General features: G+C 44.5%; 1 protein-coding gene across 8 annotated transcripts in view; it reads right to left on the bottom strand.

Annotated features, from left to right (window-relative positions):
* nrxn2b (neurexin 2b) overlaps positions 1–15,573 on the bottom strand; it is a 636,019-nt gene that overhangs the window by 14,731 nt on the left and 605,715 nt on the right. For 6 of the 8 annotated variants that reach the window (XM_070993325.1, XM_070993329.1, XM_070993326.1 and 3 more), the window contains 2 exons: positions 14,905–14,994; positions 3,204–3,529 (listed from right to left, as the gene is read on the bottom strand). In XM_070993325.1, coding sequence (XP_070849426.1) covers positions 3,204–3,529; positions 14,905–14,994 — 416 coding nt within the window. The remainder of the gene's footprint in view (positions 1–3,203; positions 3,530–14,904; positions 14,995–15,573) is intronic. The other 2 variants (XM_070993328.1, XM_070993331.1) reach the window with 1 other exon arrangement.

Here is a 15,573-nt window from a genome sequence, read left to right as displayed (position 1 = left end):
CAGCAAACTGAAGTCAACATGGCGCAGTCTGGCTGAGAATGAGTGTGAGCTTTGAAGGAGTGGCAAAAGTGCACCGCTGTAAGGGAAAGGGTTGCACTGGATTTATAACACAAGACATAACAACAGCATCCTTGGAAACATGGGATGCAGCACATGCATCATTTTGTCTTGATTATCTTGTTTCCATTAATTGTTGGAAGCCAAAATTGTAATTTAAAATAAAATACGATAAATTGTTCAGCCCAACGCGGAACTGAAATTATAACTGGGTGATGTTTCTTGGTAATGCATATTGGAAGTTTTAGTTAACTTCTACCCCTATTTACCCATTTATTCTATGTAAACAGGCTTGTACTTGCAACTTTTTATCAAAGAACCACATTACATTCTGAAACAATGGCACTCAAAGACACTGTTGATTACAATTAATTGCAACAGTAAATTAAATGGAGAATTACCAATTAAAGTATGCCACACGCTTCCTTGTCTGTTCAGCTACGATTCACATCACCGCTCATGATAAATACCCATTTTTCTACCATTCACTCCAAACTGCTGTTGCTACGATAACTATAAAAACAAACACTTCCTGAGCACTACGGGCTTTTTCCCAGGACAGACAAACCAGATGCAGAATGTTCAGAAGAGCAAATCTAAAAGATTTCATACACTGTCTGCTGCCTCTGCGCTGTTCAAAATCAATGCAATCCTCAACCTTTCATGACTCTTTACTTAATTCTTACCCGACTACAACTGTGTGTACTCAGTTTTACGCAGTTTTAGAACAACACTTATTTGTGTCCCTCCCTTCAGTGAACCATGTCTGTTTGATTTTCTCTCTTTGTCGGGGTGTGTGTGTGTGTGTGTGTGTGTGTGTGTGTGTGTGTGTGTGTGTGCGTGCGCGCGCCAAGCCTTCACCCCCTCCTCACAAATGAGAACATATTCCCAAATAAAAAATGTTCAGTCTCACTGGGACCATCTGTATGAATGATCAGGGCTGTGTTTGCCAACTATATGCCCCAATAAGGCTTTTATGTTTTTGTGGGCACAGTGAAATATTGCCTCTTTGATCATTAAAGTATGTGCATGAGCGACTCGTTGGTGATGTCTCTTCATTCTCACACGCATACCCTTAATGCTATTTTGGGCTATCATCATGATCCACTACGTTTGGCTAGGTACACAATAATAAAGGAGAAGCTGTTAAAATGTGTATACACTTGCTGAAAAATAGATTCTTAGCAATAAAAAACACTCTAAAGGTGGGACTCTGCTTTTTTATGATCCAACATAAATGTCAGTCAGCACATGCAGCCCACATTAGGGCTTGTAAGAGTAAAGAAGCAGGCAACACTCAGAGTCCTTCACTAGCCTGAAATGGTTCCAGATAATTGATCAAACAGGGCTGTGTATGGCTGCCAATTTCACGTCACAAGCTGCTGCTATGCAAGCTTGTTATATGCTGAACATGGAAGAATGTTTCCGCCTAGGAGTCTGGAAGGCAGAGATATGATATTGAACTGAGTGGATGGCTACATGTGACATCTTGGAGTCCAGTTCCACGGATCTCATGTTTAGAGAGAAGATGCAGAAACACTAAACCACAGAGCATTCATCTGAATTAGTCATGCCAACCGAGCACTGAGACACTGTTGTCTGTAAAGGAGCTCTGACTGACCTTTAAGTCCAAAAACCTCCCTTGCCTGTACTTACATGACAGCCTGAACGTGACTGAAAGAAAATGCAGGGGTGAACATTTGTGAACACGAGCACCTGCGTGTCCTTTGCCGGCTCGCATCAGAGTGCTGCTTTGATGAGGCTGTGGAGGCTTCATTAAGTGACAACAACTAAACAGCAGCTGATGCAAAGGCAACATTCCAATTTTCTTTGAACTGGCTGTTTGCGATACAGGGTGGCATGAATTGCGCACTCACGTCATCAACAGCTTCACCTTGACTTCGCTCTAATTGGCGCTGCTGCGCTTATTCAAAATGAGGCAGAGGACTTTCAAAGGCTGGAATCTGCTAAGGTTTGAGATGATGATAAAGGGACAAAGAGTGTGCCGGTCTAAATATATTCTGAATCTGCTGGTCAGGGTTGGCAGGGATGAGCTTGCTGACTGATCTCAGATAAGCTTCCGTGGACATGAATAGTGCTAATGAACACAACTGAAACACAGAGAAATGTGCTGGTAATTGGTACCTTGCCTTTGTGTTTCCTGCAACATCGGGAAAGTACGGTGGACGGTAGAAGTTTAAAGCATGAAATGGACAGCTTTTAAAGTAGTTACAGTACAAAGCGATGACAATAATAGAAATAGCTGACATACATCCAGCATAGCCTTTTTGCACAACACAGCTTGAAACTCACAATATGGAGTGAGAACTAGAGCATACCCCCCCCCAACACATGGAGCCTGTTATTAGGTCTTGATGAGAGTACTGAAGTTCTGGAGGACCCGCCTCTTCCATCTTCCAGTATGTGGGCATCAGTGCTTCCCTGCTGTTTGCTAATTGTTGCTTGCCATGATGGTGATGGCTACCCTCAGCACATGTAGATAATCATCAGACCATAAATCACAATGTTTCTCATGTATGAGTGGGAGAGTCAGAAATATATGTTTAGTTATATATTGTGTTGCTGCTGGTGCTGCAGGATTTCCTTTTCATTATGTTCCTTCGCTCCTCTAGCCTTTGTTGATCTGTCTGGATGTGCTATAATTTCCAGCGTCATACCACGTCTGGGGTTTAGTCAGCCATATCTTGTTAGAGGAAATCAAAATTGCAGTGTTGATTGGTCTAATGGGACTGGCCATGCAAAGCTGTTATGTGACTGCTTGTCAGGCCAAGGGCTGTTTGAACATCTGAATGTGGCTGAGGGCTAAAAAGGGGAAGCTTACGCGAAACGCTGTGCTGAGGACATGACTGTTTGACCTTGATTTCTTTTGAAATGCGCCTCTACCTGTCCACGGCAGGCCATCTGGTTCCTTGGCTTAATCTTTCCAATACTGTTTTCAGCACTGTGAGATTTTGGGGGGACTTTAAAAAGCCAATTAAAAGTAACTGGCAATGTCCCATCACAATGTACCACACCAAAATATCTCCCGGACTCAGTGACTCAAACACTGAGGTCTGGTGTGTTCTTTTAGCTTCTAAGTATTAGTCATGTAAACAAGCTTGTATCACAAATGCACGACTGCTCACCTGTGTGACACTGTCCCTCATGGTGGGCGAGCGCTGTTTGCGGGTGGTGGTTGTGGCCATGGTGGTGGTTGTCTCCATGATTGTGGTGGACATATCAGCCAGCGGGGTGGTGGAGGTGGTGTCAGTAGTGAGCACCGAGGGCACATCACCGACCAGCCGCAGGTTGCCCTGGGTCTGGACATTGGGGTCGCCCTCGGCCGCCAGTTTGAGCACCTGCAGGCCGTTGTAGTACAGGCCTGAGATCTGGCCCTGGAAGTGGCGCCCCTTCTCTCCACCGCCACCGATTTTTATGAACGCCTGGCTGTTGAAGATGGTCAGCTGGCGACCTGGTACGTGAGATAAGGAAGATGAAGAAATGACGAAGAAGAGAGAGAGGAAGGGCAGGTAAGAGGGGAAGAAACCATGAAAAGAGGGAAAGAAGAAGGGAGAAAGGGCAAAGAGTACAAATCAGTCATGGTCTCTGGGTGAGCTTGGACATAAGACACAAAGTAATACACAGGCACAGTGTGAAACGGGAGATAGAGGGTCTGTTTCAATCACATGGGGTTTCCCGGGCAACACTTTAAGGAACTTGGACCCTGGTTTGCTGCAGCCATTATGGGCTGGGCACATGCTACTTTCTTAGAAAGGCAGCTTGAATCTGGCAGTCAAATGAATTGCAGGGGCAGTTGCGTCTTGACCTTCAGACTGAGGGTTCACAGTGAAATGCATCTCATTTGCCCTGAGATGGAATATATTAGAACAATGCTGGGTCTGTGTCATTGACCTCCAATGCACCTGAGCTGCACAATGATAAAGTACCTCTGCCAGTGGAAAAAATGTCGCCCTGCTCTGCCATCCAAAGGAGGAAAATAAGATCCTCATTGGAAGGAAATGTTTAATTCAGCAGGGGCTGTCCCTCTCCGTGGTCATTACCATTCATCTGGATGGATAGATGGATGAAGGGAGGGTAGGGTCGGCCATTTAACCAGGGTCCAATACTAATGTGTTACCAGGACTTGTGGTGAGGGGGTGGAGGGGGTAGCGGTCTGACAGGTGTAGTTTTTCTCCTTGTATTTCCTCCTGCTGATGTCAGTTTGATTTTTTTTTTTTTTTTTCAGACTTTTTCTTTTTGCACCCCATATTTGCATCCCGGCTCTCCTTGGGGACGTCACAGCACTGAGACTGATGCTTTGACCCCTATTATGAGTCATGAGGATGTGAGGGAAGATGGAGAGTGGAGGGCGGAGAGTGTTATTGCAGGATACCGTTGGAAGGATATGGGTTAAAAACAGACCTGATGAGGTAATTACTTAGAGGAGAAGGACGGGAGAAGCCAAAGAGCTTTTTTTATGGATAAATCAATTCCTGTGAGGAAAGAGGGAGTGTGTTTGTTTGCGAAAGGGATACTACACTAATGTGTGCATCTGCAAAATATAGACTCTCTAGAGATGGCGGGCTATGGACCCCTGAAATTAGAGACTCCTCTGGTGTGATGGGAGTGTGTGTTTCTCTATGTGTGGATGCATGTATGCAGATTACACAGGTATGAAGGACATCAGCTTCTCCTCAGCGTATATTTTTGAACATTTGCATTTCATGCACATGTCACTGGTTTATGTGTGGACTTAAATGAATCCTCTGAATGTCTTTTGAATGTTGCGATTGTTTCGTCTGTGGGATTGCATCCCAGTGAGGACAGCCTTCCAGTCATCAGCACAGAGACACTGGGGACGAGCCCGAGCCCCATTTTTTTCAATTAAGAGAGCTGAGAGGGTACTTCATCATTGTAATTATGATTTACTCTGCATCTGTGTGGGTGTGCTCATTCTTACATATGTGTAACACCCAGATGGGTGGGACTATCAGACAAATAATGCCTATTACTGCGCATGTATGCATGGAAGCAGAAAACCACATGCTCAGTATATGTGTATCTGCAAGTTATCTACAGAAGTGCGGGAGAGATACATCTATTCCACTGAGATGGGCCATTACATGTGTCATCCCATTATCAGATCATTAGGCCCACCAGGGGCCCAAAAGAGACCTTACTCCAACTTCGTAATGATGAGACTTAATGTCTGGCATATGCACTGTTGACATAATAGCTGAATCTCACTCTGTTATCTCATCACTAACCATGTCTGGTGTGGAAGTGGTGAGAGGACGGATTGTCAAGTTGTGGACATCAGCAAGGGAAACACAGGAGAATAACCATGCTTGTGTACATAGAGAACCTCGAAACATCACGCAAGATCACACTTAGAAATGCACATCAACAGTCTCAGCCCACCTTTTGCCCCCCTGTATCACTGTTCCAGTGTCCTTGACAAGAGCACACGTATATACACACACCCGCATGTCAGCCCAGAGGGTCTCCCATTTCAAGCAGCCCCAGTCGGCCCCCACTCTCCGGTAAAGAGCGATGGAGTGCGGAGAAGTTGAGGGCGCACATCATCACCTATATTCCTGAATGCTATTGGCCCTCTTGGCTTACCAAACAGCTCAAGTTCCTTTAAAAACGCCCGACTCTGACTCCAAGTCAGAAGATGATCTGTTCAGACAGGACAGTTTGCTCTGGAGGAGTTAAATGCATTGGTGTCACAGTTACACTCTGAGCCAGTGACACAGTCATAAGTAAGCCATATTGACAAGCGGCTTATGACTATGATGCAGAGTGGGGAGGATTAGTTATACCTCCGAAAGTCAGTGTGCGTTCATCAGCGTATAGTGACATATTTCTTAAAGTGTCCAAGCATCCGTGGGGTGACCTGTTTAATCCTACACTGCTACTACAGCATGTGACGATGTCCTCCTTAGTTAAAAAAGGCATAAGAAGATGAGCTTTGAGCGCAGGAGCGACCCCTGTGATGGCCTTTTATGCATTCATCCCGTCTGAGAGAGATAGAGCCGGAGCGAAAAAGAAGAAAGGTGCCCTCTAGACTAGATGAAGGGAAATCAGTGTTTGTTTTTGGAGCTGTCTGGTCGGGATGAGACTCTAACAGGGCCTGATGAAGTTATTGTTTCAGGGTCTGCCGGGTCAAATCAAAAGTGACATGCGGTTTAAGAGCCAATTTCGGCGGTGGGCATGAGCAGGGTGGGGCGAAGGGTTGGGAGGGCAGAAAAAGAAGCCTCTGCATGACAAGCAATCACAGAGCTTAATATGACAGAGCTGGATGTGGCGCTACAGCGGAGGAGAGGGTGTGTATGCGTGTATGTAATGACTTATGAAACACGTCAGTGAAAGGACCTTTTTGGGTGAGATAGTTGGCCTTTTCAAGCAGTGTGTATTCGCCCAACATTTATTTACATATGCCTTTCCCTTTGTGTGTGTATGTGTGTTTCTGCAGCTCACTTAATGTGTGTTTGTAGTAGGCAGCCCAGCACACAGGGTTTGCACATTGATGAGGGTCTACTGGAGCAGTTGGTGGGGTTGGGTGGGTGCTGCCTCACCTCTCTCTCCAGGGCTCTTAAGGTGACAGGTGTTCAATGGGCAGAGGTTTGGGATGGGAGGGGGCCAGGCAGGGGTTGGTGCGGAGGTTGGGATGGGTGGGTGGAGGCAGGCGGCCAGCCACGCATTACAACAGCCGTTCACGGCTGTACGCAATGCCTTAATTAACTGCAATGCAGAGACCTTAATGGTCAAGCTTGAGCTGCTGCAGACACTGAGCTGAGACTCGAGCTATCTTTCTGTCTGTTTATCCAGCAGTCTATACCTATTACTTCTGAGTCATATGGACAAAACATTCTAATCACAATTTTTCAAGCTTGGGGACAGTTCTTGAGTTTAACTGCAAGACTAAACATACATTTAAGTCTTTGTGCATAAGAAGCTTAGATTTAGGTTTTAGAAGAAATCTATCTATCTATCTATCTATCTTCAGAGATTAACCTGTGCTAGGTCAGAGTTGTTAGCTCTTTTCTTTTCTTAGTTCTGTGCATCCCCCGCCTACCTCTGTCAGGCCCTTTTACATTTAAATCCATATAGTATGTTCTCTTGAAATCCATGGGGGAATATGGAAGACATAAAGTAGCACACAGTGCTCCTCAAATTTGTCACAACAAAGTGGAGTAAAAATAGCAATGGTTAATGAAGGGATATGCATAGAAATGCTGGAAGCTGAGAGTTAAGCAACGTAAAGATGACTGCTCAGCCTGAGGAGACTGAGCAGTCAAACATATATTGTATTTATAGTCATGTGAATCCCAAGGCAAAGTTTACAGTGGAAGCTGGTGAGGATTGTGTGTCAGTTCCTGCTTTCCTTGACTAGAAATCGTGCTTCAGAGATGCTGCAGCTTGGTAAATCTTTGCTCCTGTCCCCCAGCCTGGAAATACGTAGTATTGTGGTGAGGAGCTGTACACACTTTGCTGCTTAAATAGGGCATCTGGGTAAGAGAAGGTGGGCATGACTATTTCTTGAGGAATCATCATCCGCAATCACACCCGCCTTTGGTTGGATCACCTGGGAGGCTTAGTGGCTGATAGCTTAGCAGACATCATGGAGGAGTGAGAAGCGCTCTGACTTCGATTTCCTCGCCAAATCATCGCAGTAATGACCCCTGCGTGTCACAGAATCTTGTGCAGCTGGAGGAGAGCGTTTATTTTTACATTTCTAATGCACAGTGGAATGCAGAGTGCAGAACCCATAGCTGGCAGGGTAATCAATATCAACGGAGATGTTGACTCCCTCCTACTGTCCATCTTCCACTGGTCATTTTCTCTTGAGACTGTCCTCAGCAGTGTCCCAAAACAGAAGATGTACCATAATTGGAACTGACTGCAACTATATCAATAAAGTTTCAAGTAAATCATCACTATTAAAGAAACTGATCCGTAACATTCCATTTACTCTTTTTTCGGTGGTGGCTATGGGGCAGCTCCTGGGTCATCTATCACATGCCTGAGAGAGGGGGACGATGAAGAATGAAGAGGTTGGACAGGGACCGAGAGAACGGGGGACATGAGAGATGACAGGAGCAAGGGAGGATGACAGACGGGTAGGACAGAAAGAGCGAGCCTGCATGAGGATGGAATGTCAAAGAGACAGAGCGAGGGCATGGAGGGAGTGGATGACAAGCTTGATAAAAAAGAACAAGAGGAATCACGCAGTTAAAGACAGAGGCTGAGGGAGAGGAAGACATACAGCAATGCACGACAGGACAGAAGTGGAGGGAAGAGGACTGAGTTATGGTGAAAGAGGGCAAAACGAGGTACAGCGAAGTGCACAGAAGTGCTTCATGTGTAGAGGTTATGGAAAGCCTGGTGAGTCACCTCTAGCCTCCCACGCTCATTCTCAAGTGCAGTCAGCTCATCACGTGGTTAACCTTGTGGTAATGACAGGGTTTAATAATGTGAACCTGTCTTAGTCTGAGGCCGTAGCTTCCCGCCTGCTGTACGTATCACTGCATACCTGCTGTGTGACCAGAGACGATGCTCATATAGAGGAGGTGGGTAAATGTTTGGTGAGGGGGTGGGACGAATATTAAAATAACCCGTTCAGGTAGACGTGCTGTCAAAAATAAAGAGATGATTTGAAAGGACCTGTCCTCTGTCCAGAATAATACTCACAGATTTAATTCCTGAGAATGTTGGGAACGCTTTCCCAGGTTAGCCAAACTTATCTGGCAGAGAGAGCAAAGGTGAATGGTCCTAAATGGTCCATTGTGCACTGTGGTTGAACAGGCACACAGATTTCCTGTATGACAGTGAAAACCCTGATTCATTTTCTTTAGGCTGTGAGTGCTGCTTGCCACACAGACATGCAAACTGTCAGAAAAAGTCACAGGTTGCTTATTTACACCATGTTTGCTCCTTATTAGTTTGCGGGTGCTGACACAGCCTCAAGTCAGAAATGGCTGAGGTGATGTGAGGTGTGGCGTGACTCGTTCGCTTCCAGTGGGTCTTCACTGTATTATGGGATTATTACTTATAATTAAGGTGTGCTACCTGCAAATTAAGTGTCTTAGATCATCTGCCCAGACTTGTGTTCAACCTATATCAGATAGAAATGGCCAAAACTATGACAAAATGAAAGTTGTAAAAAACTGGAGGCGCCTTTCTATATTTTTGGTTGTGTCTGGGTTTACTGAGGTTTGTCTTTTCCTTTTAAGTTCTTTTAGGAGGGGCTCCTTTCTCTGTTCACTCATGGTGGCTATCTATCGCAGGAAATGTAAAAGGCATTGCTTCCTGTGTGCTTGCAGATTTTTCTAATGAAAGACACATCCGAACAGTTAAAGGTTTTATCAGTTGGGTGCAGGTTGCATCACTCCTGTCTGCCGCCAGTTTGTGATGGAGCAGAATTCTATTTAGATGATCCCTTCAACCAAAAGTAATCTGCTCTAAAAGCGGTTGCAGTAACGGGAGTAATAGCAAGTTTACAGTTGCAGCCTTTCATCAATGCACCATCCTTCTTGACTTTTTTCTAAACAGAGAGAAATGGCTTGTCTCAGATGAGTTGTGGTCGGTAATTACAAGCTGAGCTGAGCCAAGCTGGGGAGTGGGCTGGTCTTGGGCCACGCTCGGCTTGCTAATGCACAGATTGCTTGTCGGAGGCTGTGAAATAATGGCTGTATGTCTGCTTCAACCCCCAGAATGTAGGTGGGGAAGAGGGGAGGGGATGGCGGCTTGATACCGTGCTCTCGCCAGGCTTAACCCCTCCCCTGGCTGTGAGCAGCTAACACGGAGGAGGTGATTGTCAGAGGGAGGCAGAGTGAGATTGGAGGGGGGAGAGTGGGGAGGTGAAGGGATGATCTAAGCGTACCCATCACCGGTGGAAGGGATATGAAAAGGACTGCAGCTGGTGAGAGCAGTATCTTTCTCCCTCCACCGTCATCATTACGCCTCTCTCATCCTCCTTCCCCTCCTGTTATCTCACAGAGAGGGGGGCTGCCATATGGCTGCAAGGAGCCTCTATCTGAAATGTTTTCTCTTAGCGGAGTTGCAGGGTGGGAGGGATGGCCCAGAATTCACCTCTGTCAATACACTGCTTTGTGATGTGCAGAACAGAAATTTGGACCGTTTGCACGCAGTCTTTATGGGTTTGTGTTCACAAATCCTTCATGCGCCTGCAGAATTTCTAGTATGTGTCTCAACAAACAAGAACTCCCCCAATTTCCATTTTCTTCTCTCCAGAAAAGAAAGGGTACGGGGGAAGAAAGTCGAGGAAGACTGGAGCACAATGGGGGTGGGGTGGAATGCTGACAAAGTCGATTATGAAGTGTTCCCAAGTTATCTCCTCGGCACAAGGCTCTCTTTGGTAATTAAGAGCGTTTTGCTTTTTTACTCCTCAGAAGTTGGGCTGGTTTGGGTAGAACTGTGAATTAATTGTGTTTGACAATGGAGAGGAGCGGCCAAATGCGGCATGAAGTTAGACTGAAAGCCCTGTGAAGCAGTGTGGAGCCCTGAGGTCCCTGAAGGCAGCTGAGGGCGCAGAGATTGTGGTGGTGAATGTGCAGGACTCTGGGGACATTGGCTTTATGCAGCTCCATATCTGATCCTATATCTGCATGTAGATCTTAAACAGGTGATACCATCGAGGGAGAGACACAGCAAGAGATTGCACGATGGTTAGCGAGGGACAATCTTCTCTCTTTTTATTCACTCCAGCTGTGCTGTTTTTAGGCCATTTCATGGTAGGGGACCATGAAATAACAGCAAAGTGTCCATTCATTCCAGCTACAGAGCCGCTTTCTCGCAGCCACTTTCCGTTCATGAGCGAGCATGTTAAAATTCATACGGTTTCCCCCCCACTTTCCTCAAATATGGCCATAATAGTGCAGAGAGATCAAATGAGAAAACAAGATAGTAACTCAGCAGGATACAGAGCTCATCATGGGGCTGCTGAAAGATAGACTCAGATGGATTTGCTCTCTGCTGGCTGAGGCCTGATGTGAGAGAATCTCTGAGATGAAGCTGGAATCATGAATAGCAGATCTGGACCAGTGCCTGGCCTGGAGATGTTGATTTGGGCTCTGGCCCTACACCAAGTGGGAGGACTTGATTGCTTTTGATTAGGGAATGGGGGAGCTCACACCAGACCATTAAACACTGAGCATTAAACCTGCTTCTCCAGCTTGCATTTTAGGCCACAGAGACCCGATGTTGTAGTATTCCTCCTCTGCGCCTCCCTGTACTCATGTAGTTCAACTCAGAACTGTATCGCCATGTTGTTGGAGAGCTCCAGAGACAGACTCTTTGCCAGAAGAAGATATACTGCTCCAATTCTTCTGGGAGCTTTATTCGCTTCCTTGCTCATCTGCTAAAGGGAACAACTAAGGGGAATTGATTCTTGCTGGTTATTTGTAATCTTTATTTTCTAGTGGAACTCCCTGATGAGATCAGGAAGCTGCAGCACATTATTATTGTTTCTAAAGAAACAGGCTCCACTAAGTAGGGAAAGGCTTGCCAAGCTTTCAGTGAGAGCTGGCATTGACGGTCAAGGCCAAAAGAAAGAGGGAATATCAGGAGGGTGAGGGGTAGCAAGGGCACATAGTGAGCAGAAAAACCTGGGATGACAAATCCATCACAAGGCGAGAGACAGACGCAAGGAAAAGAGGAGGGGGAGGGGGGCACATTTGAGTAAGTTTTGGCTTGGATAGAGCTGTTGAAAACTTTTGGCACTCTGATTTTTTCCCCTCCATTGAGTCCCTGTAATGGCTGCCATTTTGGATTTAGTCAGCGGGCACCGCGTCGGACAGAGATGCTCGCTCTGATCTGCCTCACGCACGGCAGCGAGGATGGGATAAGGGCTTCAGAATGAGATGCAGTGCCGCAGCAGAGCACTCCTCCAGGACACCGCTGGCTCCAATGACTTCCATTACATCCTAGTGGGACTAAAATACTGATTTGTGAGAGCGATTGGGAGCGATTAGTGCCCTTACTTTGCCTCTGTCCACACGTGAATATAACAGTGCATGACTCATGAGATTAATGGTACTGTTTCAGTACCGGTGACATCTGAGGGATGTGGAGGTTTTCTGTGCTTGTTGAGTTTTACAGAGTGGATGACACATTAAAGGCACTTGGAGAGGAGACCCATGGGGCTGATTGTTTTGTGCACTCCGGTTAAGAGCATGTTACGACCCTTAAAGGCATTAATGTCATAAAATCAACAGAAATTGGAGAGCAAAAAAATCCCACATTGGTACCACAGCCTGGACCATCGCTGGACATGAATGATCCAGGCTGTTTACCACACAACAGTCTGTAATTCTCATTCATATTTTCATATGCCCTTCACCCTGCATAGCTAATGACATATAGAACAGTACATTCCATTTCCTGGGTGGTGAAAACAATAAATGTTAAAGGGACCTTCATGTATTTACTCCATTTTGCTTCAATGATCCAGAGCAGTTGCATCATTTTTGAATTTGGTGTTCAGTTATTTGCTTCGTTTTAACCCTCTGAGTTTTGCATGACATGGAAGTGGAGACAAGGGGAAGAAGTTGCCAGTTAGAGATTTGTTTCTTTTAGCAGTAGTTAGAACTTAGTTAGCTTTTTATTTAGGTTTTTGTCCCAAGCGATCGCTGCAACCTGTCCAAGTTCTTCCAAATACTGACATCCAGGTCCAATTGCGTTCAAATGTTAAACAGCATTTATAACAAGGTTATAACTGAGGGCTCTCTGAATTTGTCACCAGCAGGGCAAAAGCTGGAAAATTTCTCAAATTGTTTCAATTCACGGCTAGCGGTGGACGTTGGGGAGTCATGGGAGAGGCCCTCAGCAGTTAGTGTGAGTGGAGTTTGATTTGCTGTTAGGTGGTTAGATTCTGCTTAGAAGATTCTTAGCTTTAAGTTCTAGCTGCTTCCTTATCAAAGCAACAAACAGCTTTAACCCTTTGAGCTCGGTAATGTCCGCTAATCCCCCTCATTATCTAATATGACTAACATGTCTTAAATGCAAGAAGTGCATGTAAAATGCATCTTAGAAATGCTCGTCCAGGACCACTTTGGCTCTTCAGTCCATCATGTGTGTATGCCATGTCTCTAACAAATCTAATTACATTAACAAATAACAGCGACCTTTTTCTGAAAATGCACCCTGATCAAAGCTCTCACTTGAGGTTTGATGTGGATTATTTGTTTATTTCGCCTTCCTACTTTCCCGTGCTGTCATCTAAAATGATTGGATGCAGACTCATTTCAAACTATAGAAGAAAGAGAATAATGCATTCAGTTTCAAGCTCATTCTCTTTAGAGTTTCATAGCATGCACAAATCATTTTATAAGTGGGTAAGTCATTTTTTATTGATCCAGTTTTTCATTCAACTTTCATCTCCCAAGTCTTTTTAATTCTGATTTGCGTCCTAACTACCCTCAGCAGAAGTGCATTCCCCGATGCACCGGAGGAGAGCAGAGAAGTCAGTTTATAGGAGCTGGAGATGAATGCAATGATTGTTTTGTTTCTATGAAATAAACATGCAAGAGCTTCATTTATCTTGTTTGTCTGTCACATGAATTCTTCATTTCGCTTTCGGAAACAAATTTCATCTTCAGAATTCATCCATGCATGCGTTATCACTCACAATACCATTTCAAAGCTGCCCCTAAAGCTAAGTGGCTCATGCTTAAAACTCTTAATTCACGATAATCTAAATGCATCTCTTATGCAAATAGAAAAGATAATGCAAACCTTACTGTAAAGACTATGAGCTTTGGACATTCTGATAATCTCCATCAAACGCATCCATTTATTATACAGCTCCGCATCCCTAGACTGTGACTTTTACTCTGCTAAACGGTTCTGTAGTGCTTGTGCGTGAGAAATACGTCTGCAATGCTTTTACTGCACCACAGAAGCTATTTTAAGACTCCGCTCCATTTAGCTGTCATTCTGATTTATTTTATTCTGCTCTTTTTTCCTTTTTTCTTTTTTTTTTAAGAATCAACCACCTTCAGCAGCACAAACACACGGCACAAGACAAAGACAGAGAGGTTGGGACATTCGGCACTCAAAGGGTTAAAGAATCATCGCTTCGATGGGACCACATTCAACACTTATGGCGCTAGTTATGCATAATGTGGGGCGGAAAATGGAGCCCACACGCTGCAATGAATGTCGACTGATTACTGAACACTTCAACAGTCCCTTTAACTTTTAGTGACTTTCATGGGGGGGGGGGGGGATTCTTTCCTCTTGAAAATATTTTATTCCTGGAATATTTTGTTTTCATAAATGACTAAATATAGTAAATGCAAATTCACATTCAGCCAAACAAAAGACAAGAAAAGTGCAAATGGAATCAATAGGCTATTTACATGTGGTCAGGTTATTAGGGGGTTATGTCGGGTTATTTGGGGGTTAATTCTCTGAAGAGATGCAGCCCCAGTTTAAGGTGCTTTGGATATGGTCCCCTGAATATCAGGAGAATGGCGTTATTACTAAAAACTGTATCAGGGAATTTTTCTGAAATGCCAATTGTTACACTTCTCAACTTGAACTGGGCAAGCTAGGGGATAAAAAGATGGCAAATATGAAATAGAACAGATCTTCCAAGTTGGTTTTCAGACACCAATTGAGATAAGGAAGGAAAAGATGGGTTGAATCAGCCAATTATTAGGTATGTTCCAACTGTGATGGATTATAGGGGACCTACAGTTCTGTTAAAGAGCCAAATCACATTCACCCTTGTTGCTTGGCACTGCACCTCCTCCAGAGTGGTGGTTAACGGTAGGTTAGGCGGTTAGATCATTAGTGGAGTTAAAGGGATTTTATTACCTTTGTCGAGTAGCCACTCGTCAACTACCCGACCGAGTCGGTATGGGATTCTTTGTCTAGCAATAGCCAGGCGCTCATTATCAAAGTTCCCTTTAAGAAATTTGGAGAAGACAAATTAAGAGAGGTTACAAGAAAATCTGGAAGTTAAAAGGTTAGAGGTTAGAAGGGCAACATGGCAAATGTTTAGCAAGTTATGTACCTTTAAATCAGCTTTAGTTAGGACAGGAAGAACTTGAGGATGTGTTTTTGGGCTGGTTTGTTCGGTTAGACAAGTTAATTACCTTGAGTTTAAGTGTTTTTTTTAATGGACTAACAAGTTAAACAGATTTATGAATTATTTAGATATAGTATGATTTGTTCTAACTTATGATAGCTGTCTGCAAAGTGAACACACTTTAGAAATGCATTAGCAGTAATCAAGCTAGAATCACACACAGAACCAGCGTTCACTGAGAATTAATACACAGGCAAAGAGTACAGCAGAGAAAAGGCATCTCAGTGTCAGCATTATTATTTCACATGAGCATTAGATAATCACACAGTACTAAAACACATTTCATGGTTGTTTCAAGGAAGACACGTTTTAGTTCCCATTTCACACAAAGAGTTTCTGATTAGGAAATCACCACCTCCCAAATCCGACAACAGGATGGCATTCTGCCTGTGGAG

The sequence above is a fragment of the Chaetodon trifascialis genome, chromosome 23 (assembly GCF_039877785.1).
Source record: "Chaetodon trifascialis isolate fChaTrf1 chromosome 23, fChaTrf1.hap1, whole genome shotgun sequence".
Classification (NCBI taxonomy): domain Eukaryota; kingdom Metazoa; phylum Chordata; class Actinopteri; order Chaetodontiformes; family Chaetodontidae; genus Chaetodon; species Chaetodon trifascialis.
This window is presented reverse-complemented; position numbering and strand designations above follow the sequence as displayed.